Source organism: Suncus etruscus, chromosome 5 (assembly GCF_024139225.1).
Source record: "Suncus etruscus isolate mSunEtr1 chromosome 5, mSunEtr1.pri.cur, whole genome shotgun sequence".
Lineage (NCBI taxonomy): Eukaryota > Metazoa > Chordata > Mammalia > Eulipotyphla > Soricidae > Suncus > Suncus etruscus.
Genome location: NC_064852.1, coordinates 129,198,349 through 129,225,002, shown reverse-complemented (window position 1 = coordinate 129,225,002; position 26,654 = coordinate 129,198,349). Strand labels below are relative to the sequence as shown.

At 39.8% G+C, this 26,654-nt stretch overlaps 1 protein-coding gene across 2 annotated transcripts in view; it reads left to right on the top strand.

The window, feature by feature from the left end:
- INPP1 (inositol polyphosphate-1-phosphatase) overlaps positions 1–23,231 on the top strand; it is a 34,206-nt gene extending 10,975 nt beyond the window's left edge. The window contains exons 2-6 of one of the 2 annotated variants that reach the window (XM_049773272.1): positions 8,914–9,180; positions 12,444–12,504; positions 19,054–19,254; positions 20,845–21,019; positions 22,611–23,231. In XM_049773272.1, coding sequence (XP_049629229.1) covers positions 8,977–9,180; positions 12,444–12,504; positions 19,054–19,254; positions 20,845–21,019; positions 22,611–23,181 — 1,212 coding nt within the window. In that variant the 5' untranslated portion in view covers positions 8,914–8,976 and the 3' untranslated portion in view covers positions 23,182–23,231. Of the gene's footprint in view, positions 1–8,882; positions 9,181–12,443; positions 12,505–19,053; positions 19,255–20,844; positions 21,020–22,610 lie in introns of those variants that run through there. The other variant, XM_049773273.1, reaches the window with a different exon arrangement.
- The last annotated feature ends 3,423 nt before the right edge of the window (positions 23,232–26,654 follow it).

Here is a 26,654-nt window from a genome sequence, read left to right as displayed (position 1 = left end):
CAATAATAGTACACAGTTCGAAGCCAAGCATAGGCAAGCCAATAATATAAGTAATCAATTCTGAAAAAAGCAGTTTCTAGGCAGGGCTGCGAGGATAGCTCAAGTGGGAGAGCATATGCCTAGCATGGATAAAGCTGAGTTTGATCCCTAGTACATAGTCCTGGTGAACCTCAAGCTTTGCAGCACCAGGTCATATATCAGTCAAATCTACAATACCAGGCCAAGCATTACCTCCTCTGTACCCCTTCCGCACTGTTAGATATTTGATTTGATGGTAAAATACCTGAAAGTTGAACAAGCATTATACAAGGACAATTTCATTCCCCTAAAGCCAAAGCTAATAGTGTAACTCCTTGGTCAAGCTGTGGTGCTGTTTCCCTCTGGTTTAGTCCCAGTGAAGCAGATGAGAATCTTTGTGTGTGTGTCTGTGTGTGTGTGTGTGTGTTTAATTACTTTATTTAAACTCTGTAGTTACAAGATTGTTCATATGCAATTGGTTCTATTTTCTTGCACCATTGCAAAGTTGTTCAAATTGAGTTTCAGTCATACAATGTCCAAAACTCTTCAAAAGTGCATGTTTCCTGTCACCAATGTCCTCATTTTCCTTCCTACCCCTCAACACTAGTCTCTCCCTGCAACCTCCCGTGGGGGACCCCCGACCCTCGGGGGTTTGAGAAGTTAGTAAGAGAAGCCCTCAAGACGACACATGCTGTTCAAAAGGGAAGTTTATTGTTGGGGGATCAGCTTTTAAGGGCTGACATATGTCAGAGGGTGTTACGGGTTTTTCCACCAATTACAATTACAAGTATTCATTAGCATAAGCTGGGTCAGGTAATAGGGAGGGGCAAAGAGGTAGAGAGCACGTTTTACCTGAAAGCATAAGATTCAAACAGAGTTCTATAAATTTTACTTAGCAAGCATAAATAAAAACATCAGTTGTAATCATAATAACCTTTTGCTAACACAAAGGCAAGTTGCTCTATATTTTTCTTTCTGGCTGGATGTATTGGGCTGCTTTGAATTACTTTAGTATTTGTCTATTTCCTTTGTTCTCAAGGCATGGGCGCCTTTGGTCACGTGGGTGACAAGATTAGGAATTACTGAGGTGTCCTATGTTCTAGGTTTCATCAGCTAGGCTCCCCACATCTCCCCTGTCTGAATCTCTCTCTCTGCTTTCTCTCCCCCAGATGAGGATCTTGTATAGTAATATTGAGATAGTGAGCTGCACTTCAGTCATTTCTAGGTGCTCTGGGAGTTATGCATGTTGTAACCCAAATGTACTTTGTGTGAGGCCTAAAACGTCTGACAGGGAAGTTTCCATTCTTGAAACTACTTCCTGAAGCAGCCTCAAGTATGGTGCAGTAGGAGTAGCAGAAGGAGGTCTTTGTTTATGCTGAGCTAAGCAGAACTGGGGCTGGCCCCTCAGTAGTGCCCCATCCGGGCCTGGAGGACATTCACACTTCCTGGAGATGGTACAACAAGCTCTCACAATGAATGCATGGATTACTTGGTGAAAGCCAAGATTTTGCCAGTGCAGCAGTAACTCTTAGCAGAGCTGGCACAAATCTCCAATTGCTGGTTCCCCAAGGATGGATGAAAGAGTGAGTTCAGGGTATGATGAATGGGGAGTGGATTACTTGTTTGTAGGGCAAAAATAGTGGTGGTTCTTCATAGGAATCAGGGGGTGTCTGTGGAAATGTTCTAATCTGAGCCACTAACCATCTTCTCAGAGAACAGTTCTCTTGTGTGTGGGACCCTAATCCGTGGCATCACACATCTGAGGCCAGGAACCATGAAAGGGCACAGCCCACTTTTGCTGAATGCTGGCTCTTCACGCTAGAACAAATGTCCTTGGTCTAGAATTCCTACCACTTACCCTAATGAGCCGTCACACTTGACAGATATTGAGTCTTTCCAGTCATCCTTGGACAGTCAGTGATGCAGCCAGAGCACCTGGAGAACCGCAAAAGCCAGCACTTCCACACGCATGCCCAGATTCTGAAGCAATGGAGTCTACACAAGGAACTCTTTTGAGGGGCATTCAGAGAATGACAAATAGTAGACTAGCATATTTTTATTGTTGTTGTTTTAAATATTAAGATATATTTATTTTCTGGGGCCGGAGAGATAGCATGGAGGTAGGGCATTTGCCTTGCATGCAGAAGGTCAGTGGTTCGAATCCCGGCATCCCATATGGGCCCCCAAGCCTGCCAGGAGCAATTTCTGAGTGTAGTGCCAGGAGTAACCCCTGAGTGCTGCCGGATGTGACCCAAAAACTAAAAAAAAAAAAAAAGATATATTTATTTTCTTTAGTGTATTATTTAGCTGAACATAAGGTAATGATCTTGACACAATCCAATTTCCCTTTTTCCTTTTCTTTTTTAAAAATTAATCACTTTGTGGCCGGTAAGGTGGCACTAGATGTAAGGTCTCTGCCTTGCAAGCGCTAACCGAAGAAGGACCGCGGTTCCATCCCCCGGCGTCCCATATGGTCCCACCAAGCCAGGGGCAATTTCTGAGTGCTTAGCCAGGAGTAACCCCTGAGCATCAAACGGGTGTGGCCCCCCAAAAATTAATCACATTAAGTACTGTGATCACAAGGTTGTTCATAATACAGTTGCTTTTTCCCATAATCGCAAAGTTATTCATGATTGAGTTTCAGTTATATAATGTACACCACCCTTCACCAGTACAAATTTTCTGCCAGCAATGTCCCAAGTTTTCTTTCCACCCTCTGTCCTGCCTGCCTCTGAGGCAGATATTTTTCTTCTCCCCCTCTCTCTCCCTCTCCCTCTCTCTCTCCCCCTCTCTCCCTCTCCCTTTCTCTCTCCCTCTCTCTTGCTCTCGCTCTCTCTCACTCTCCCTCTCTCTCCCTCTCTCTTGCTCTTTCTCGCTCTCCCTCTCTCCCTCTCTCTTGCTCTCTCTCGCTCTCTCCCTCTCTCTTGCTCTCTCGCTCTCTCTCACTCTCCCTCTCTCCCTTGTTCTCTCTCATTCTCCCTCTCTCCCTCTCTCTTGCTCTTCTTGCTCTCTCTCACTCTCCCTCCTTTCCCTTGCTCTCTCTCCCTTGCTCTCTCTCCCTCTCTTTCCCTCTCTCTCCTCTCCCACTCTCCCCCCCCTCCCTCCCTCTCTCTCTCTCTCTCTCTCTCTCTCTCTCTCGCTCACTCGCTCTCCTCTCCTCTCTTCTTTCCTTTCCTTTCCTTTTATTAAATAGTGGTTGCAATATTGTTGTGGACTAATAGCATTTTTAAATAAAAATTTAAGTGATCCACATCATGTTGTCAATCTGTTTTTCTCAGGTTATAATATAAGACTGTTTTATGGGAAGCTGTATTTTATAATCATAGTTGTCTTTTTTTCTCTTCCATATATAAAACTAAGAATTGAGTCCTTTTCCAAAATGCTTGCATTTGATCTTTCTGATGTCCCAGCAAAGTATTATCTTCAGAGAACAATGTTTCAGATATGCCAGCAAATGATCAGATGACCTTCAGCTAGTTAATAGAAGAGCCAGATTTTGATCCCAGGTCTGTCTGGCTTCATCATTTACATATCTATTACTGGACTACAGATTACACCAATAGCATGTAAAATTTCTCATTTGTGACTTTTTTTTAATCGGTGAGGGTGGACGGGTAGAGTTTGTGCCACATCTGGCAGCACTCAGGGCTGCTCCTGGCTTGGTGCTCAGCAGTTGCTCCTGACAGTGCTCAGAGGATTGAGTGTGCCAGGAATCAAACCCAAACCTTCAACCTGCAAAACAGGCACTCAAGCCCTTTGATCTATATCTCTGGTTCCCTGTTTGTGACTTTTGCATTCCTACTATTCTTATGAGGTAACAATAATCAGGTATTAAAACTAGATTTTGTCTTTGTACAGAGAATTAGCTTCTAAGAGAAATATTAAGATAAAGACACCATTTTAAATGGGCCTTAATTTTATTAAATATGTTCAAACAGATATTAAATTCCACAAAGAAAAAGTTATGTTTCTATCTGACATTGTGAGGTAAGAATATGTAATATTACATAAAATGTAATATTAATATTAACATACAAATATCAATTTGAGATGGTAAAGATGCAACTTTGTAAAACTACTCTGCTCAAGAATGTTTAGCCCCATATTCTCCCTTGAACACTATCTCACTTGCTTGTCTATTTCTTTGCTTATTTCCACTCTGAAGAGGTCTGAATTCTCTATAAAACACACTTCTCCCTCTCTCTTTTCTCACATCATTCTAAATGACTTTCTGTAAAAACTGTCTTGCTTCAAAAAAATAAAAATAATAGAACTACTTTGTTTAAAATAATCACATGGGTTATTATGGAATAAGGCTGATGAAGGTTTACTTTCATCATGAGTGATGAGTTATTTGGCTGTCAAAGTGAGTGGCCTCTAGTGGGAAAACTTGCTACACAGGATTCGATTTTATAGACCACAAAAATGGGGAAGAGAATCTTAGGCTATTTTTATTGTTTGACTAGAAACTAAGAGATAAAAGGAATGGACTGTATTGACGTTTGCTTGAAAATACAGGTCTCTATTTCAGAGGAATTATAAGCAAAATTATATGTCAACATTTGAATGTTCAGATGCTATAATTTCTTTTTTTTTTTTTTTTTTTTTTTTGGTTTTGGGGCCACACCCAGCAGTGCTCAGGGGTTACTCCTGGCTGTCTGCTCAGAAATAGCTCCTGGCAGGCACAGGGGACCATATGAGACAACGGGATTTGAACCAACCACCTTTGGTGCTGGATCGGCTGCTTGCAAGGCAAACGCCACTGTGCTATCTCTCCGGGCCCAGTTTCTATGGTCTCTGTAATTTCTAAGTTGATGACTGTATTCAGAAATGGGGAAATAGAACCTGTAAAATATGTTAGAAGAAGTAAGGTCATGTAGTTGGACCCTAATCCAATGGGATTGATACCTTTATAAGAAGAGAGAGAGAGGGGCACCAATGCTGTTCTCACAGAGGAATGGCATAGTAAGAAGATGGCCATGAGCCAAGAAGACAGATTCTAGAAGAAACCAAATCTGCCCACAGTTGTTCTTGTACTTCCAGTCTTCTGAACCATGAGATATTGTTGTTGTTTATACCATTCAACCTGAAGTATTTAGTGATGGAATCCTTTGTAAATTAATACAAGAGGAATTTGATATTAGAGATGAGCCAATGGTAGCCAATTCAGAGAGACAACAGAATAGGTTGATGAATCAGCTAAAGAAAAAGTATCTGAGAGAAGGAGGTAAGTCAGAACAAATCGACGGTCCATAACCAAACTCGTGGTTTGTGTTTTTGGACATTTTGTTGTTGTAAATATTCTTCCTGTGAGATAAACTATTTTAACTCAACCCTGGTTCAAAATTAAGGCAAGACTTAAAAGTAATTGCATCTCTAGAAATCTTGGTACACTTTTCCTACTTTTTGTTGTTTACTTGCCTATTGACACCTCTTGACATTATATTTATCACAGATCCTCCAAGAATGAAATGAAGTCTTAATCTTAAAAGCAACCTGAAAAAAAAAACTGGAAAAAAAAAAAGCAATCTGAGTATCCCACAGATGATTGGATAAGTAAGATGTATAAACAGAATGGAAGGCTATGCAGTCATTACATATATTAAAATGACTGTATATGTGCATATATAATATATATATTATTTATATATACACACATATATATAAATCTGCATTTTGAAGCATCATGGATGGACCATGGTATTATGCTTAAAGTAAGATGCTATGATTTTATACATACATGGTTTATAGAGGAGTCAATGCATCAAATGAAAAACAAATTAACTTTTGAAGTCTAAGTCAAGTTAGGGGGTCATTAAAACGGAAGATCAAATGAAGTTGGCTAAATCTGATATAGAGGGTCAACTATATTGTGAAAGACAGAACAGCCTTTTTGTGATTTATTAAATATTTAATGCAGTAAGACAAACACTTCAATAACTATAAGCAGAAAATAGAATATTGCATTAAAATATAATACTACATATTACATTTCTATTTTTCTTTTCTATTTTCACTTGCTAAGTAAGAAAGATAAAGGCACATCTGTAAATCTAAAAGCAAAAAAAGGAATTTTGAGAAGTACCTACACAGACTAACAAAGGATTATAAGCTTTCATGGTTCACTTTTTATTTTTTTTAATTTTTTTAAAATTATCTTTATTTAAACATCGTGATTACAAATATGATTATAGTTGTATGATTACAGTCATGTAAAGAACACCCCCTTCACTAGTGCAACATTCCCACCACCAATTTCCCAGATCTCCCTCCTCCCCACCCCACCCACACCTGTACTCAAGACAGGCTTTCTACTTCCCTCATTCATTCACATTGTTATGATAGTTTTCAGTGTAGTTATTTCTCTAACTGCACTCATCACTCTATGTGGTGAACTGCATGTCATGAGCTACACCTACCAGCCCTCATCTCTCTTGTCTCTGAAATACTGTTAAAAATGTCTTTCATTTTTACCATTTTCACCATTTTCTTGTGAACTTAATGTAGCATAGACAGGATTTTATTTTTAATGATACACATGTAAAAAAATTACATTGCATGTAATGCAATGTTACTCAATAATAATTTTTAAGAAAATTATCTTAGGACTGAAGAGCTAAATCAAGTGGAAGAGCAAATGTCTAATATGTTTAAGGCCCTGAGTTTGATTCCTGGAAATGGATGGTTCTCTCAATCAAAGCTAAGTATTGCTTTGGTGGTAGTAAGGCCTCAATTCATGAGGCCTGAACTTCCAGGCAGAAAATTTCTAGGATTAGCTCTAGTGCTCCTGAACATTAAATCACTAAAACCCCCGTAAAAGATTTTTTCCTTTATAGTGGAGAAAGAGAGTTCATTGTTATATTCATTTTGCTTTTATTACTGTTGTGCTTGGACATATTTCCAAAGAAATTGATCAATAAACTAGAAAATATTTTATTAAACTGTCTTAAGTCAAACTATAACATGTATTATAACTATAATACAGGGCAGGGCTAGAGCAGTGGCAGTAGGGCATTTGTCTTGCACGTGCTAACCTAGGACAGACCGTGGTTCGATACCCTAATGTCCCATATGGTCCCCCAAGCCAGGAGCAATTTATAATTACATAGCCAGGAGTAACCCCTGAGTGTCACCAGGTGTGGCCCAAAAAGCAAAAAACAAAAAAACAAAACAAAACAAAAAAAATCTCTCCTGATGGCTGCATAATATTCCATTGTGTATATGTACCACAGTTTCTTTAGCCATTCATCTCTTGAAGGGCATCTTGGTTGTTTCCAGAGTCTTGCTATGGTAAATAGTGCTGTAATAAATATAGGCATAATGAAGGGGTTTTTGTATTGTATTTTTGCGTTCTTAGGGTATATTCCTAGAAGTGATATAGCTGGATTATAAGGGAGCTTAATTTCCAGTTTTTGGAGGAATCTCTATATTGCTCTCCAGAAAGGTTGAACTAGTCGGCATTCCCACCAGCAGTGGATAAGAGTTCCTTTCTCACCGCATTCCCGCCAACACTGCTTGTTCTCATTCTTTGTGATGTGTGCCAATCTCTCTGGTATGAGGTAGTACCTCATAGTGAAAACAGAACTATTTTTAAAGGAAGGAAATAGTTTAGTATCTGATTCTGAGCCGTTCCATTCTATATTGTGTAACTCTGAAGATGTTACTTAACCTCTCAAAGCTTCAGTTTCCTTGACTATAATGTGAGAAATTATTAAAGCTTTCCCCCTTTTAAAAATAAGTAGAAAGTGACTCTAATTGTAAGATAAAGCATAGTTGGTAAGTCAAGTTATAAGAGCATAACTCTTAGAAGTCAGAGTTTTTCAAGACCCAACAAGTTACATACTTGATCTAATTGAATCAAACTTTATTGTTAGAAAAACAACACAGATAGGAAAGCTCTTTGTTTTTCTTTTTACTGGGCATTACTCTCAATGCCTCCAACATACCAGGCATAAACTTTACCATTAAGTCACATCTGGCTGTGTTCAGAGTTTACTCCTGACTGTTTAAGAATCACTCCAGAGCAATAGCTCAGCAGGAGGGTATTTGCCTTGCATGGGGCCCTCCCAGGAGGGACCTGGGTTTGATCTCCAGCATCCCAGATAATCCCTAGAGCCTGCCAGGAGTGATTTCTGAGTGCAGAGCCAGGAGTAACTCCCTGAGTACTGCTAGGTGTGCCCCAACCCCTCCCCCAGATAAAAGAACCACTCCAGCAGTGCCTGGGATGTGTATGCCCAGATTTGTGGTGCCAGAGATCCAACTGGAATCAGCTGTGTACAAAGCAAGCATCTGACCTCTCCCCATCTACCTTTTTGTTTTGAAAATATTTTTTATGTGAGATTCTTGTTATGGAAAGAAAGTGACTGGCAAACCATCTGACCCACTAGCCCACAAGTGGTCTGAGTCTTACAGAGCACGATGGTCCTTGCTGCTGTGGTACTGAGTATTTTAGAGGCTTGCCCCTGAACTTACAGGCTAAATCCTTTCCCACTTCTCCCACTTCCTGCCTAGGTAAAAGAAAACACCACTTCAACACTGCCTCCAAACCCATACCATCATTCCAAGGGCATCCTAAAAATACAACTTTTCAAAATCCCTGCATGTTCGTCAGTCTGTGCCCAAGATAGAAAGACACAGTAGATTTTTCACTCATGGCATTTCTCTACTGAGAATTTAGTTCTTTGAAACACGGATCTTTGAGACTATAGATATTCTTTTAGAGATTTTTTTTCCATTCCGAATCTCCAAGGTAATATCTTGCATGCAAAGGGTAGAGCTATGAGACAGATTAGTTTGTTCAGCTAAGCAGGTCCCTTGATGCCTGGATGACTGGTGAGTGGTGGGAGGCAGCCTGACATCACTCTTGAGCTACTTTCTCTTTCACATTCTTCCCAGCTGACTGAACAGAGGTGGGTGCTGGCTTCAGCAGAAGCTGCCCCAGCAGAGCAAGGTTTGGAAATGTCAGCAATCCTCCGAGAGCTGCTCTGTGTCTCTGAGAAAGCTGCCAACATTGCCCGGGCTTGCAGGCAGCAGGAAGCCCTCTTCCAGCTGCTGATAGAAGAAAAGAAAGACGGAGACAAGAACAAGAAGTTTGCCGTTGACTTCAAGACTTTGGCTGATGTGCTGGTCCAGGAAGTTATAAAACAGAATATGGAGAACAAGGTAAGAAAGGTCGGGGCCAAGGTAATTGGGAAATAATTACCCCCTGGGTTTTACTTCCCCTGAGAAAAGGTTGCCCTTCCCTCTTCCTGGTTCCAAATACAGCTTAGGTATTCCCCCCACCCCCACCCCTTGTTTTGACAGCATTAGCTACTGACATATTTGCTGCATAATGAATTCTAGAAACAGAAAGCAAATAAGGAAATAAAAAATCACTTCCATTCCTAACAATTTTTGTGTGTGTGGTTTTTGGGTCACACCCGGCAATGCTCAGGGGTTACTCCTGGCTCCATGCTCAGAAATTGCTCCTGACAGGCATGGGGGACCATATGGGACGCTGGGATTCGAACCGATGATCTTCTGCATGAAAGGCAAACGCCTTACCTCCATGCTATCTCTCCGGCCCCAGACAAATGTTTTTGAACTGACAAGGATAATACTTTTCTTGGATAAAAGAAAAAAAATCTTAAGTATTTATTTAAATAAGTAATACACATTTTATGGGGGGGTGGACAAGGGAAAGTAGAAATACTCTTGTGAATAGAGAAAACCACAGCTATGTTTTATGAAAGAGTTAGAACAATTTTTCTTCTGTGGTTAAGTGGCATCTATCACTTATTTCAAAAAGGTGTCATTGAATAAATTAACTTGGTGGTGTTTTGGGGGTCCCCAGTGCTATACCCTGTGATGCTCAGAGACTTATCAAAGTCAGGGCCTCACACATGCTCTACATGGGTTCTATTGGTTGAACCATCTCCCTTTTTAATAAATTTCCCTTCTGAGTTGCACAATTGACTGTTCTTTTTTTTTTTTCCTTTTCTTTTCTTTTCTTTTCTTTTCTTTTTTTTTCGGGCCACACCCATTTGATGCTCAGGGGTTATTCCTGGCTAGGTGCTCAGAAATTGCCCCTGGCTTGGGGGGACCATATGGGACGCGGGGGGGGGGGGTGGAGGGGTCGAACTTCGGTCCTTCCTTGGCTAGTGCTTGCAAGGCAGACACCTTACCTCTAGCGCCACCTCACCGGCCCCACAATTGACTGTTCTAAGTGGTGTACATAGACTGCTCCTGGATCTCTGCTCATGTATTATCCCTGGCCATGCTGGGGATGGGGGACTATCAGCAGTGCCAGGATAGAACCAGAATTGGTTGCATTGCAAGGAAAGTGCCTTAATCCCTGTATTCTCTTTTTTGTCCCAAATCCCCCCTTTTCACTGTAATCTTTTATCTAATAGTGGTATCTATTATGGGCTTATAGAATTCTGAAGACTCAGTGTTTTCTATTCTAGTAGAAAAACATTATTTACACTCAACATTGATAATGATTCTGGATTATTTGGGATTCAGCTCATTGGAGAAAACAAACTATTTATAAATAGTAATAATGACAAATGACAACACTAGCAACTAATTGTAAGTGGTTACTGTATATGGGCTTTAAATACAGTCACTTATTTAAAAGAACTCTTATCCCACTGCATGAAGGAGAAAAGAGAAACATAAAAGTTACTTACTAGGGGTTATATAGTAAATGCAGAACTGATCTTTCGGGCCGAGTTTGTGCACTTTGTATAAAATATTGATTTTTTATGGAATTTTAATAGTTAATTTGAAGTTTGGCAAACTCTGCTTTTCATGCTCTATAATGTCTGACTTCAACAAAATGAATTTATTTCTGTTAATAATCAAAATCAAAATACTTGAGGAACTGAGAAACTATATTAGAAATATATCAACATTCATTTTAATAGGGTTAATATTTGTCCAAAAGCACTATAATAAATTTAGGCAATGGTTAATTCATAAGGATCTATGAAAAATAAATAATACTTTTGACCTGTGAACCACCTTTGTTTCCTTTGTGTTCTGACCCTCAGTCCTATACCTTGAATGAAAGAACTTGAGTTCAGAATATATAGGCTGGTTGCTAGCCTTGTAGATTTGCATTATTAATCAAAAGAGAAAGAAAAAAAAAAACAAGCAGTAACAAGTAGTTGTAAGCACTATTAAAGCTAATAGTCATCAGGGGCTTGAGCTATAGGAGAGTGAAGATGGCATTTGCCTTGTTCGTGGCTGACCTGAATTTGATCCCATATGGTCCTTGGAGTCTGCCAGGAGTAATTTCTGGGAATAGATCTAGGAATGATGCCTCATGTACTACTGGGTGTGGCCCAAAAAAGAACAAACAAACAAAAGATAATAGTCATTAGTATTGAGCTTAAATATTTAAAACATTTCCTTGCTTTTATTCTTTAAGAATGCACATATGAACACCTTTGAAGAAAACAACACCTTTACTATACTTTACTATAGAGTGGTTTAGAAGTAAAACTTATTTGAAAACTTCTGGTCACAGGGAGATGAGAGAAAATTTTAGCTTTATTTTTTTAATTCAATATAGAAATATAAATTATTAGCCAATAAAATATTTCCTTTCTTTTTATATATCATTTATTAAAAATACCTCCAACAAAATCAGAGAATGTTATTGAACAATGAAAACAAAATCTAGTGTAATCTTATGCCTTTTCTAATATTATCTTGTATAAATGTCGAGGGTACTGTTCAAAAGCAGCCATTTACAATATCTTCCTAGTAAATATTCTAATTATATAAATTAAGAGGTATGGATTTTCTAAAAACTCTTGAGATTATGGTAGTAATTTTATATAATATGAACATTATAGAAGGAACACTACATATCAGTTCATTAGAATATTAAGAGGGCTGCAGGCAAAGTGATAGTGTAGGGCTTAAGGTACTTGCCTTGAAGTTGGCCAATCCCAGTTCAATCCTCTGCATTACATCTGGTTTCCCCAAACACTGCCAGGAGTGATCCCTGAGCAAAGAGTTAGGAGTATGCTCTGAACATTGCTAGGTGTGGCCCCCAAATCAACAGAATTAAAAACAAATATATTAGTAGAGATCCAGAGAGACAGTAGAAAGGGTAGGTGCTTGCCTTGCACCTGGTGATCCCTTAACTGAGGATGGCCCCCAGAGCACTGCTCGAAGCAGCACTAACATGGCCTGAAAACCAATAAATTAAAATATTAGGAAATTAAAAACTGCACCATCATCACTGCACCATTGCATCATTTTAAATAATGATTCCACTGAGACATGCTGATTTCTGGAATTGGACATTTCTGAATTTTAGGTCCTCTAAAATTTTTTGCTGCTTAATTTCAAAATAAGTAGAAATCTGTTCAGAATTGAACAATTATGTTTGCTTGATTGATGATCTCATTTTATAATCAGTTTCCATTCAGTTTCCAGGCTTGGGAGAAAAAGTGTTTGGAGAAGAATCCAATGAGTTTACTAATGATTTAGGTAAGTCTATGGATCAATATATTTTAGTCACTCCATTATGATGTGGTATTTTAATTCTCAAGACAGATGGATGTTTCAAAGTCTTTCATGTTAGAAAAACATACTTAAATGTGATTCCAAATTTTCAGGTCTTAAGATTTATCTGAGGTGTTTTTTTTTTTTTTTTAGCAAGTTCACATCTATTATTTTAGATATAAGTCTGTAGTCTTTAAGTTGGACAATCTTTGGAAGATTTGTATGGCCCTTTGGGAACTTAAGAGTGCACCCAGAACAAACAAATAATTGAGCAGACAATTTCAAGTGTAAGGTTTTAATTCACTTGTAGAATCCTGTGGAATTTCATAGCCCTTGGCTGAGACAGTAGAGGAAGCTGAAATACTGTGGTTTCCATCAAATCACCTTATAACTTTTCAGTGTTTACAACCTGGAAAGGGAGCAGCAGTCACTAAAATGTCCCATTTCATGCCAGGCTTTGTCTTAGTGATTTTTCTTTGGGACAAGATTCTCTTTGTATAAGTCACCATGTTCCTTGTAGAGAAAATTATCTAAATCTCTGACTCTTTTCAATAAAACATATTTTGTTCATTTTGTTTTGGTAAATAGTAAAGCTGAAAACCGTGAGTTTTAAATAATGGTAAATTTTAAAAACTTGGTTTTTGAAAAACTTAAAAATGTTTTTTAAGCCACACCTGGTGACACTCAGGGGTCACTCCTGGCTATGCACTCAGATATCACTCCTGGCTTGGGGGACCATATGGGATGCCAACCATGGTTCATCTTAGCAAGGCAAACACCCTACTGCTTGCACCACCACTCCAGCCCGAAGTGGCACCTTTTTTGCAGGAAAAATTTTATGTATTATATATGGAAAAATATTGTAAGAACGAATAAGAAGTTGGGCTCAATCACTTACCAGTGATTTCACTTACCAGTGAAGTAGTTCTTGAGACAGGTTAAAAGTTTAGATAAGACAGAGAGAGTTAACTCAGAAATAAAACCAAAGTTGGTGCCCTCCAGGAATAAGGAACTAGAGTATTGAGTGAGCTTGGAATGTTCTATCAGAAAAGGCTCCCTTGACAACCAAAGTTTGAATCAGAGTATCCCTTGACAGCAGGGTTTGGATCAGAGTATCCTTAGACAACCAAAGTTTGGCCAGAAAAAAAAAAAAAAAACAGTGGTTAATTAAGACATCTATACAATGAAATAATTGTACTGTTACTGCTTGTGATTTCTATATAAACTGCTTGAAGATTTGACTCAGACTACTTGCCAAGAATCCCTTCATTGGATGAGGATGGGACCTCGGCTAGCCAAATAAACTATTTCCTTTTGCATCTTGCATTATCAGAGGTGTTCTCTGACTCTCGGTGCCATTTTGGGTATCAATTCAGACCCTAACAATATTTGTTGCTTTCATTGGTGTCATATGAAGCTACAAATAGTTCCTTAATACTTAGTGAGAAGAGAAAAAAGTCCCATGTAACCTTTTTAGGTTTTAGAAAACAAAACCCTAGGGCCAAAGAGGTGGGGCTAAGGGTTCCTTTGCCCTATATTTGTCCCACCTCTATCAGATTTCTGGCCTCATGTGTGAGGTGAGGGCATGTTTGGGTGTACCTCTGATGCTTCCCCTCGAGGGTCACCAAATGTGACCCTAGTGGTTCCCAACACTGCCTCCCTGCACCCTAGCAGTCAGCCATGCCCTGCTTGTTGAGGGTCTAGGGAGTGGTCCTGGGACCCCATCTCCAGCACCACTTATGAACCTCCCTCCACCAGAAAACACTACAGATGTAATGCACTCACAAGAAATCCTAAAAATACTTATAGACCATTCTGTAAGCCATTTAGTGTTTCATTTATATTGAATTATAGTGGAGAAAAGGCATCTCATAAACATCCTGCTGAGACTTGAACAAGTCAATAGCATCCTGTGTTGGTGGGACAGAGAAAGGGACAGAGAAGGATGGGCAGACACTGGCAGAGGCAATGTGTGCAGCAGGCTAGACAGCGGGTCATGGTAGGAAGATATATACATTTTCTTCTGTGCTCGAAATGCACTAGAAAAATGATACCATGGTCTTGTTCCTTTTAGCAACTCAAACTGAGACTAGAATAATAGAAGCCTCTGGAACGGTGATGATTAGCATTGTTAGTCCCCAACATTAATGGTCTAATTTAATTGGATTTTAAATTGAATGAGTGCTTCTTCTGACTCAGAGTCAGCATTAGATTAGACTGAGGCTTTGCTTTAACGAACATCAGTGATTTATGACTCACCTGGGGATCTCATTAAAACTCAGGTCAGGGTGGGTGGGGTCCTTTTCTGAATTCCCAACAAGCTTCCAGCTGCTGGTCCTTGGAATGGCTTAAGTTTCCAGGAGTTTTTGTACCTAAAAAGTCCCAAGGTGCCATGACACAAGTGGTAAGGTGTCTGTCTGCCTTGCCCACGCTAACCTAGGACGGACCTTGGTTCTATCCTCCGGCATCACATATGGTACCCCAAGCCAGGAGCAATTTCTGAGCACACAGCCAGTAGTAATCCCTATCCCTGAGCATCAGCGGGTGTGGCCTCAAAACAAAACAAATGAAAATAAATGAAAGATGCTAGTGGCTAGAGTGATAGCACAGCAGGTAGGCACATGCCTTGCAATCCCCCACAATCGCATATGGTCCCCTGAGCCTGCTAGAAGTGATTCCTGGAGTAACCCCTGAGCACTACTGGTGTGGCCTGAAAACCAAAAAGAAAAAAGTTTTTAAAAGATTATTTTCTTGGGGTCAGAGCAATGGCACAGGGATAGAGTGTTTGCCTTGCACGCGGCTGACCTATATAGTGCCATATGGTCCCCCAAACCAGGAGTGATTTCTGAGCACATAGCCAGGAGTAACCCCTGAGTGTCAACCGGATGTAGCCAAAATAATCGAAAAAAGAAAAAAAATTATTTTCTTTATTATTGTTACTTTGTGTTGCTATTAGTTTGTCTATTTGGGTGGTTTAACATCTCCTTTCTTTTTGGGGAGAAGCTATAAAACAATTTCACAAAATTTCTAAGAAGTATGTTTATTTTTTTTTGTTTTGGGCCACACCTGGTGATGCTTAGGAGTATTCATCGCTCTACACTCAGGAATTACTTTTGGTAATTACTTGAGGTTGCATATGGGATGCTGGGCATCGAACCCAGGTTGGCTGTTTGCAAGGATAGCACCCTCCCTATTATTCTATGGCTCTGATTCCCAAGAAGCATGTTTAAAGTGATAGTAAGGGACCTGGTATACGGATCAAAGGAGAGGAGATTATGTCTGTTATGTGCAACCTTGAATGCAACCTGCATACGCATTACCCTAACACTCCAGACCACTACCCCGTGTGGCCCACATAGTGCAGCTCCAAAAGTCTGATCATCCCTCCATTCTCCCTAGGTAACTTGACCTTACCTGCAAGACCCCGCCCATTTCTGGGAGGGGTCTTGGAAAAGGTAGATAAAGCCTTTGACCCAGGGGATTAGGCCTTTTTGGTCTTTGGCCAGCATGGAAGTCAAAGGGAAGATGGCTGAAAGAAGTTAAGATGCAGGGCTAGCTAAGAATGACTGATTGCTTAAAAGGTTATGATATAGGCCACACATGTGGTGGACAGGGCATGAATAAAGTTGATGCTTCCTGATGCCTGTCTCTGGATGAGTCTGGTTCCCCCGTTCACCTAAACCTGGGACCCGCCAACTGAATGAGAATTGCGGAGCCACGTGGCCTGGGATGGCAGAGAAAAATCCTTCCATCCATCCTTCACCATCCAGCTCCATCGTTAATTATTTAACACAACAGTTGTGGGCTCCAGGAGGAGAGCATTATTGTGGGTGGCCCTATAAAATATAATAAAATGGGGGCCGGAGAGATAGCATGGAGGTAAAGTGTTTGCCTTGCATGAAGAAGGTCAGTGGTTTGAATCCTGGCATCCCATATGGTCCCCTGAGCCTGCCAGGAGCGATTTCTGGGCATAGAGCCAGGAGTAACCCCTGAGTGCTGCTGGGTGTGACCTCCCCCAAAAATAATAAAATGAGGATGATAAATTATGGTTTTCTTTAGAGAAGGAGCTTTGCTTTCATCTTGACTTTAATTGAGTTTCACAGTTTATTTCTCTATATGTCATTTCTTTTCTATATTAACAAAAGCCAGATACTTTGCTCTCTATTACTTTACTGTGCAAAAATAATTATGAGGTAAAAACAGTACCCTCGGGGATAGAGAGGTAGTGTAGCAGGTAGGGCTCTTACCTTGTATGCAATCAACCCAGCTTCAATCTCAGATTCCTATATTATCTCCTGAGCACCAACAAATTATCTTCTGAGCCCTTCCAGGAGTCATTTCTGGAAGTAGAGCCAGGAGTAAGCCTGGAGTACTGCCCTGTCATGGCATGCAGCCTGAATGTCTCCATTGTAAGGGAAGCTAGCCCACCAGATGTGTCTATTGGCTTTCCTGGTGCAGTGAGCTGAAATTCCCCCAAGAAATATTTTGACCAGCAGGCCCGTTGGTGGAATCAATCATAACCCCTGCATGGATTACTGGCTATATTTCTGTTATATTCATGACATGGCGGTGACATTATATATCTCTTTTCTTTTTTTTTTAATATAATTTTTATTTTAGTTATAGTGGCTTACATATCGTTCACAGTAATATTCCAGGTACATATTTACATTGAATCAGGGGGATTCCCACCACCGAATTGTCCTCCCACAACCGCTCCCATCCTGCCTCCCATATCCTCCACTCTCCCTCCCAGGGGCTACTAGAATGCATGGTCCCTTCTGTGTCTAGTTTATTACTTAGTGGTCTTATAACTGTTTGGTCTTGGTGACTCCATTATATATCTCTTTTCATTTGGCTTCGTCTCCCTTGCAAGACTACAGATCAAAATTCAGCCTCAGTCATTGTGCAGTCAGAGAAATTTCAGTACCAAAAAGTGCTATTTCCCTGCTGGCTAAGTATATTTGCAACTCAAAGACAGTCCAGCCAGCTAGCTACCTGCAACCTGTTTTTCTGTTTTCAGTTTTTAGGTAGTAAACAAACAGCTCCTATCTTTCTTGCATTTTACTATTCTGGCAGGCTGCAAAATTGTAGCAAAACCAGTTCCTCTTTCTTTGTTATAAGAACATCTTTTTTAAACTAGATGTTCTTATATATGATCTTCTTATATATATTCTTATATATGTTTCTTACCTTTTACATTTTCTTTTTTTTTGTTTTGTTTTTTGTTTTTCAGGCCACACCTGTTTGATGCTCAGGGATTACTCCTGGCTAAGCGCTCAGAAATTGCCCCTAGCTTGGGGGGACCATATGGGATGCTGGGGGATCGAACCGAGGTCCTTCCTTGGCTATTGCTTGCAAGGCAGACATCTTACCTCTAGCACAACCTCGCTGGCCCCAGTTCCTTACCTTTTAGCTGGGGATTCTTTTTACCTGTATGGCTAGTTCTTTAATATGTATATTCTAGGGCTTGGTATCATTGTATTCCTCCTAAATATCCTCTGCCCTTTGTTTTTGGGGAAATACTTTGCATACCAGAGTTGTGCTTAAATGACAGCAGCCTGAAGAATAATTTTGTCACACGTCTGTTGCAGATGCAGGTCCCCATACAATGTGTGGTCTTATTATTTCATATTTTATATTCAACCGCTCATGTTACCCGTTGTCCTTCGTGAAGGATTTTTATCCCCACCAGAGATGCTGAGACGGAAGATGCCTGCAGCACTGCCCAGTGTGGCCCCAAACCAAAAACAAAACAAAGTATATCTTAGAAGCAGTTAGAGGCACTTAAATGTGCTGATAAAATGCAGGTTCTTTTAATTTACTTCTTCAAGCATGAATAGAATAGTCTATTGAAACATAAATGGCATACATAAAATTGAAACACAAATATAAATTTATTACCAGTCTAGGAGGTGGCTCAAAGGGTTGAAGCACATGCTTGGAATGTAGAGGACTTGAGTTTGGTAACTGACACCACAGTCTCCTGAGTTGAGATGACTGTGGGGAATGGCCCTGCGTACTACTTGGGAAAAAATTGCTCTCACCCCTTAAAAGAAATTATCTAGGGACCATGACTCAGGAATTCTTTTTTTTTGGGGGGGCACACCCATTTGATGCTCAGGGGGGGATTGAACAGCGGTCCTTCCTTGGCTAGCACTTGCAAAGCAGACACCTTACCTCTAGCACTACCTCACCGGCAGGACTCAGGAATTCTTAACTGATCTGGAAGCTCCCTTGAATTGGATACAAATTTGTGTAACTGTGCCCTGTGGACAATTTCCTAAGCAAACAGACCATTGACTCCTCCAGCCTATTTCCCATTATTCACAAGAAGAACATTAATTATCTCTGGGCATCTGTGACTTACCAGTCTTCTATGTTATTCTGGTCATCAGACAAGTTGAAGCTCCTGATAGAGATGACTCTTCCTCATTTAACTAAACCACACAGTTTTGTTGTTCTCCCGGCCCATTTTTTGTACCACCCCCAAAAACTCTTGAAAGAGAATGACTTAGTGTGCCTTTCTTCTAGGGGAAAAGATTATCTTGAGAGTGTGTCCAACGGAGGAAGAGATGGTGGAACTTCTTAGTAAAGTCCTTAATGGAAACAAGTTGGCATCAGAAGCATTAGCCAAGGTTGTTCACCAGGATGTCAACTTGACTGACCCAACTCTGGATTCCATTGAGATAAACATTCCACAGGACTTGCTGGGAATCTGGGTGGATCCCATAGGTAAATATAGGAAAGGGAATTTGATTTTGTTTAATGTTATTATAGAAATGTTTTGATGTGGGAGTAGTGGTGGGAGAAATCGGTCAAATGAAAGTTATTGAAAATAGAGTTTAACTGCTGGAATTTTTGAACAATTGACAACTTTGAAATGATAAAAGGCTGATATGTATAGATACATGCATCCCTCCAACAGATAGGTGCACACATTTATGTCCGTGTACAAAGCCAATGCAGTCAAGCAAACCACAGCTGACTCATTTGAGAGCTTAGCTAACCTTGATTCTTTATTTGTAACGACTAAAATAGAGCCAAAACATGAAGCTCATTGCCTTAAAGCTGTGGACCTTATCTCTGATACTAATTTGAGAATTATCCTTGGTATTTTTAGGACTTTCTTCTTTCCCATCTGTCTAGCATATTCAACTCACTACAAATGAGACCATTCATTATGCTGAGCAGGAAACTTGCCTCCGCCATTTCCATCCTACACACATAATAACAGCTTGATACAAATGCTTTGAGTCAGAGAATTTTAGAATATCCAGCCTGTGGATAATATACATAATACTAAGGATCTTTCCCAACTCTTTAATCACTCAAGGATAAACTAGCATCCTTCAGGCTTCTGAGAGACTAGGCTCTCCTATTGATTGGCTCTGTCCTGACCTGACTCCTGTGATCTTCTGTTGCCACAGCCTTAAACCAGTACTTCCAAATGAGCATTAATTCCCTTGCAGTTGTGGTCTTTTTTGTTTTTGTTTTTGTTTTTGTTTTTGGGCCACACCCGGCGGTGCTCAGGGGTTACTCCTGGTTGTCTGCTCAGAAATAGCTCCTGGCAGGCACGGGGACCATATGGGACACCGGGATTCAAACCAACCACCTTTGGTCCTGGATTGGCTGCTTGCAAGGCAAACGCTGCTGTGCTATCTCTCCGGGCCCGCAGTTGTGGTCTTGCTTTACATGTTGGTCTTAAGAAAGGACCTGGCCCCTTGGCAGTTTTTTTTTTTTTTTTTTAACAGTCAAGCCATTAATTTCTTTGTTGTCTCAATTACTGTCTCCTTTGCTTTGAGGAACCAAAAACAAAAGACATTGTCTACCTGAAAGTTCCTGAAAGAGTTTTTCCTTTCCACTTAGAAGCAGTCTTCTAACTCACAGGAAATCTAATGAAATGTCTGTTTTCCTTTTAAATATTTATGACATTTTATGACTATTTGAGTACTTCTAGGCTACAGAGTGCCATGCTACATGCCACAGAATGATCAGGGGAGATTCATCTTCCTAACTTATAACTGGGGCCTTCTGACTGTGTCCTCTAGTGGAATGGACAGGAGATTTCTCCAGATCATCTCTTATAAGTGCACTAATCACATTCAGTAGGGTTCCACCCTAAATTATATCTCTCCCAAAGATTCCACCATGACCATCAACTTTAAGGAGTTAGAATTTGGAGAAAACCACAAAATTGAGATGAAAGTAATTTCCATTTGAGTAGGAGAGAGAAATGATATGACTGACTGTCTTTATCACTGTATCCATCATCTTTTAACTAATATTTTTCCCTGAATTCAAACAAGTTTACTCAATTTTCAGATTCAACTTACCAGTATATAAAAGGTTCTGCAGACACTAAATCCAACCAAGGAATCTATCCCAGTGGACTCCAATGTGTGACCATTTTAATTGGTGTGTATGATATACAGACAGGTATTCCCCTGATGGGGGTCATCAACCAACCTTTCCTATCACAAGACAGAGACACCCACAGGTAAATGATGAGCATTTCTGAATCATATGATTTTCAGAATCACTTCTCATTCTTTTGCTTAGAGTCGAGTATACTATAATCTTATATGATATTCTATATGGATAATTTATAGCAATTTCAGAGGGAATTCAAAATAAAATGGAAAAATGACCCAAATTGGTAAGTATGCTGAGAATTAGGATGCACTGTGGAACACTGTCCCTAAGCTTCACCTCTTTTTCTGTCCCTCCCTTAATCTCCATGGACTCCTGAATGGACAGTAGGAACCACCATGATGCCAGTTGCTTTGGTCCATAGCCCAAAGGCTTTGCAGGAGACTTGGGAAATTTCAGTGAAAACAAGCAGCTTTCTTCTTATGGTGTCAGCTTTTGATTGAAATCAGCCCTAATTTTCCTTTCCTTCTGAACTTTTTGAATTGCTTTAGGCAACTAAGAATTATTTCTCCTTCATAGCTATAAACTCAAGCTCTGATATGTTCACATGTACGCTATCTCCCTGACTTCTTCCAAATGGAAATCAATGTTTCTTTTATCTTTACATCATCATGTCCAAGTTAAAATGCAGTGGAACTAGCATTTACTAGCAGATACAGCCCTGACCTAGAAATGGAGGTGGCTGCAGAACAACTAGAGGAGCAGGCTCTGCAGTGAGACTGCTTGATTGGAATGCAGGTTTACTGATGAGATGGGCTTGAGCAAGTGATTTTTATACTTGCTTTTCCTCTCTGTAAGCCAAGTAGGTTAATAACATGCACAGTATTATTAAGCATTCATAAATGAGAAATGCAGGCATTTCTGCCAAACATGAGGCTTGGGTCTTAAAGCCAAACTGGATCTAATGAATGGAAGAATGAAAAGGAGGGAGCAGGGCCTAAAACAACAGTACAGCTTGCCTTGCATGTGACTGACACAGGTTTGACTCTTGGCATTCCATATGGTCCCCTGAGCCTGCCAGATCTAGGATAAGCCCTGAGCATTGCTGGGTGTGGCTCAAAAGAAAAAAAAAAAAGAAATGACCAGATGAACATAAATTACTATAAGAATTATGAAAGAATTGCAGATAAAAAGTTACCTGTTGATCTTTTTTCCTCTGCCAAACTCCAGATGGCAAATATGAAAACGACATTTTGTATGTGGCCAGAAGCCCCCAATTATTCCCAGTATTGTCCCAATTGGATAGGATAATCATGTGAGATTTATAGCATTGTGAATCTTTAACAACACAGAGCTGCAGACATGTGAAAATCTTTTAGAATATTAATGTATATTAATATTATTGACATTAATGTATATACTTATGGACAGTTGACTCCTTACATTATTTAATATTAAATAATATAATTTATTCATTTATCATTCTTTATTATTTATATCCAAATATGTAAAGTATATGTATAAATCTGTATATAAACATATGTATACTAGTAATATTAGTATGTTATCATTAAATTGGAAAGCAATATAATACTGATTATAATAATATATACTATAATAATATATTAATAATACATATTAACATATCTGATTATATATAAACAATATAAGAACAATGTCATCACCTACTTCCACAAACCAAAAGTTGTCTTTTGCAGGTGGAAAGGACAATGCTATTGGGGCCTTTCTTACATGGGCACCAATATCCACTCACTTCAGCACCTCAACTTGAAGAGAAACATCACCGAAATGCAGAATCCAGCAACTGGAAAGAAAAGCTCCGAAGCCCAAGAGCCAGGAACCCACTTTTCAGCTGTCATTAGTACCAGCGAGAAGGAGCCCATCAGAGCTGCACTGTCACGTATATGTGGGGAGAACATTTTCCGGGCTGCAGGGGCTGGGTACAAGAGCCTTTGTGTGATCCAAGGTCTTGTTGATGTTTACATCTTTTCTGAAGACACTACCTTCAAGTGGGACTCCTGCGCGGCCCATGCCATCCTGCGGGCCATGGGTGGGGGCATGGTGGATCTGAAAGAATGCTTGCTAAGAAACCAAGAGCCAGACCTCGACCCACCGCAGCTGGTGTATCACATGGAAAATGAGGGTGCTACTGGTGTGGAGAAGTGGGCCAACAAGGGGGGACTGATTGCATACAGGTCAAGGAAACAGCTAGAGACATTCTTGGGCCTCCTCATCCAGAACCTCACACCTGCAGGCTCAACCATATAGATGAAGCTTGTCTCCATGTACTTAGACACTGAACTGTGTATCATTTTCCACATCTCCATCTTGAGGGTAGCTTGGTCCTACTGACTGATGGTCAGTGCTATATTTCTGGGTTTTGTTTTGTTTTTTTTTTTTTTTGCAAGGATGGGCATGAGGATTCTCTCAGCAGTGCTCAGAGGGCCTGGAGGACATGCCTAGCATTGGTATTCCAACTGGATATGCTGGTCAGTTCGATGATGGAGCTTGATGATGGAGTGGTGCTTGGGCCTAGTGGTGGGACGAGTGGGAATGGGTTCACATGGTGCCAGAGACTGAATTTAGGGTCTAACATACACCAGGCATGAGCCCCTGTCCATGGAGTTCATTTCCCTGCCATCTTCCTCTTTTGAGGTGCATTTTTCCATTGTGTGTTCATAATATTAATTTCAATAAATGAACAACGTTCCTTTAGCAGTTAATAGCCTTGGGAATTCTTCAGAGTGGGTCTTAGTTGAAACACTGCAATAATATTCTGAAGATGAGGGTGGAAATCCTGCTCAATGAAGAAGTTTCTCTAAACAGCCAAGTGATAGGAAAAAGTGAAGAGCATAAAAGAGGGCATTGTGATTGGGGCTGGTTTTCTGTTTTAAGGGGAACTTTGCAGTTTTAACCTCTGGCAGAACATTCAGAACTATGGATATTCTGCACCATTTAGCCAAGTTTGTGTGCTTTAAACAGTATTTTTGTGTTTCTCATAAGAAAGACTGGAACTCTGGATTCTCTCTCTCTCCTTCCCTCTCCCTCCTCTTCTGCACTCTCTCCTCTCATATTCATCTCTAATACTCTCTCACCCTCACTAAATTTCTCTCTAAATTTTTCATGTATCAGTAAGAGTCAAGTAACTCTGGAACTTTTGTGTTTTTTTTTTTGTTTTTTGTTTTTTGTTTTGGTTTTTCGGGCCACACCCGTTTGATGCTCATGGGTTACTCCTGGCTAAGCGCTCAGAAATTGCCCCTGGCTTGGGGGGACCATGTGAGACGCAGGGGGATCGAACCGCGGTCGTTCCTTGGCTCCAGCTTGCAAGGCAGACACCTTATCTCTAGTGCCACCTCACCGGCCCCACTTTTGTGCATTTTTTGTTCTTCAAACACCAAAAGTAAACTTAAACGCCACCCTTGTTTATATTAGCATCTTCCTGGGTCATTTCTGTGAGGTGGATGTAGACTCTTCCCTGTCTCCTAAAGCAGTTTGGAAAAAAAACTTTGGCCTCCCTCAGTTCTCTTCTTTCCTTGCTGCGCCCTCTGTGGGCCAAAGGTATTTCTGCAGATTTCTCTCTTTTTTAATTAGTAATTTTTTTGTAATTCAATCACCATGAATCACACAGTTACAAAGTTGTTATGGGTTTCAGTCATACATTGTCCCTTTATTAGTACATATTTCCCACCACTAGTGTCTCCAGTTTTTCCCCACCCTCCCCCACACTTCGACTCTATGCAGACATTTTCCTTCTCACTCTCTTTCTCAGTCTTACTTTTTTTAAACCCTTTTAGACACTTTGGTTTACTTCTATGGTTTGTTTCTGAAGAGATATTATATATATATAGCTTTATATCCTTTCAACACTCAGTCCTTTTCCAGAGTGATCATTTAAAAAACAGTGTAAAACTATGTAGTTAGGAAAAAAAGTCATGAAATTTTATTATACCTGGATGGATATGAGAATATTATGCTGTATGAAATGAGTTAGAGGGAGTGGAGAAGATATATAATTATTGCCATCATTTGTGAGATATCTATACAGATATATACATACACAGAGACACAGACAGACAGTGATAATATCCAAAGACAATAGAGATAAGGACCAGGAAGACTAGTCCATGAAAGCTTGGCAAAAAGGGAGGGATGTGCAGTGCAGTTAGGGCATAGAAAGGACCACTTGACAGCATTCTTTACTTTTCTGTGACTGTGTTGAGTGTAAAATTAACACTCAAACTCATTCCTATAGTGCATCCAGCAGATGTAGTGAAGTAGAGAGTGATAGAGATTTCTGTTTTAAAAACTCTGATGATCCTTTGTGAGTGATTGTGGACTCTCAAGCTGTATAATCTTCCCATTTATAGTCTAAAGATAAAGGTTTATTTTTAGGCAAGTGAGGCTTCTTCACCAAACATGTTAAAAATAAAAACCCATATCTCAGTCCTGCTCCTTGCTATCTGCCAGAACAGAGAAATAAAACATGATGGAAAAAAAAACCCACATTTTGTATGGATGTTCTTAGATTATGTAAATAATCAAAATCCAGTGAAAAGCTATATGACAGGAAGAATAAAATCCCAGTTTCTTTAAGCCTTTACTCACAGATACTTTGGGAGTGTTTTTCTTGTATTAAGTTCCCTTTGAATATAATCTCTGGCTTTCATTTCTGCAAAGAAAGAACTTCAAAAAGTAGGCTGAGGGCATAATTGTGCTGGTTTCCATTTTTTTCCATCTATTTTTAAGTTTTCTAATATGTGCTAATTTTTTTGTAAGATCTGTTTCACCCCTTCTGAAAGCCCTCCATGTTTTGTTTCCAAACTCACATTCCATTATTTTATATAATATTTAATGAACATACTTAGGAGTTAAGTATATAATCACATAATATGTTGGAAAGAAGTCCACAATGCTTGGTAAAGGCACAATAGAACTGAAGGAGCAAAATTGAGGATGGTGATGAGCAAAGTGGTTAAGAAATTTGAGAAAGTTGCCTAAAGCTAGGGCTTGCAATAATTATAAGTGTATAATAGTGATAATTGATAATAGTACAATAATTATTATTCCAGAAAGTAGCCTCTCAGCCATGAAGATCAGTGTTCTGTGTTAGTTTCATAGCTGCTTAGCTTCATAGAATGGAGTAGTTCATCTGCCAGGACACTTGGATGGAAGGTAAAGAACAGAGAAAAGAAACTTCAAGTGCATTTTCAGTAATAATTTACTTTGTAAAGCAAGTCAGCCCTGATTCTTCTCCCCTCACAACTGACACTAAGGAAGCCCTCTTGAGTCCACTTTCATCGATATGGAGAATTCACTTACTCCTCTTCATTCCACTACCCTCACTCTGCCTTGCTTGTCTCACCTAGATGACTATGAATCAAGGCCCTCCCAAATGTAACACAAAGTGATCATATCCAAATAAATTTCAGATCATATTTTCATTATCTCCAAAACTCTCCAGCAAATCCTCAACTTTATCCAGAAAAAAGCCAGTGTCCTGATACAGACTATCAGGTCCGTCTCAAGACCTTCCTACTCCCCTGAAAAGTAGGATGTCAAATGCTCTCCCATTTCTTTTCTTGCTCCTTTAATTCCAGCCATGTTCTCTATATTGCTGTGCCTGAACTTGTAAAATATATTCTTTCCTTCTTAGGATGTTGGCACTTGCTGTTGTAACTTAAATATTTTCTCCAGATATTTTTATATCAAATAATTTTCCTCTTTAATGGCACTCCTTGCTT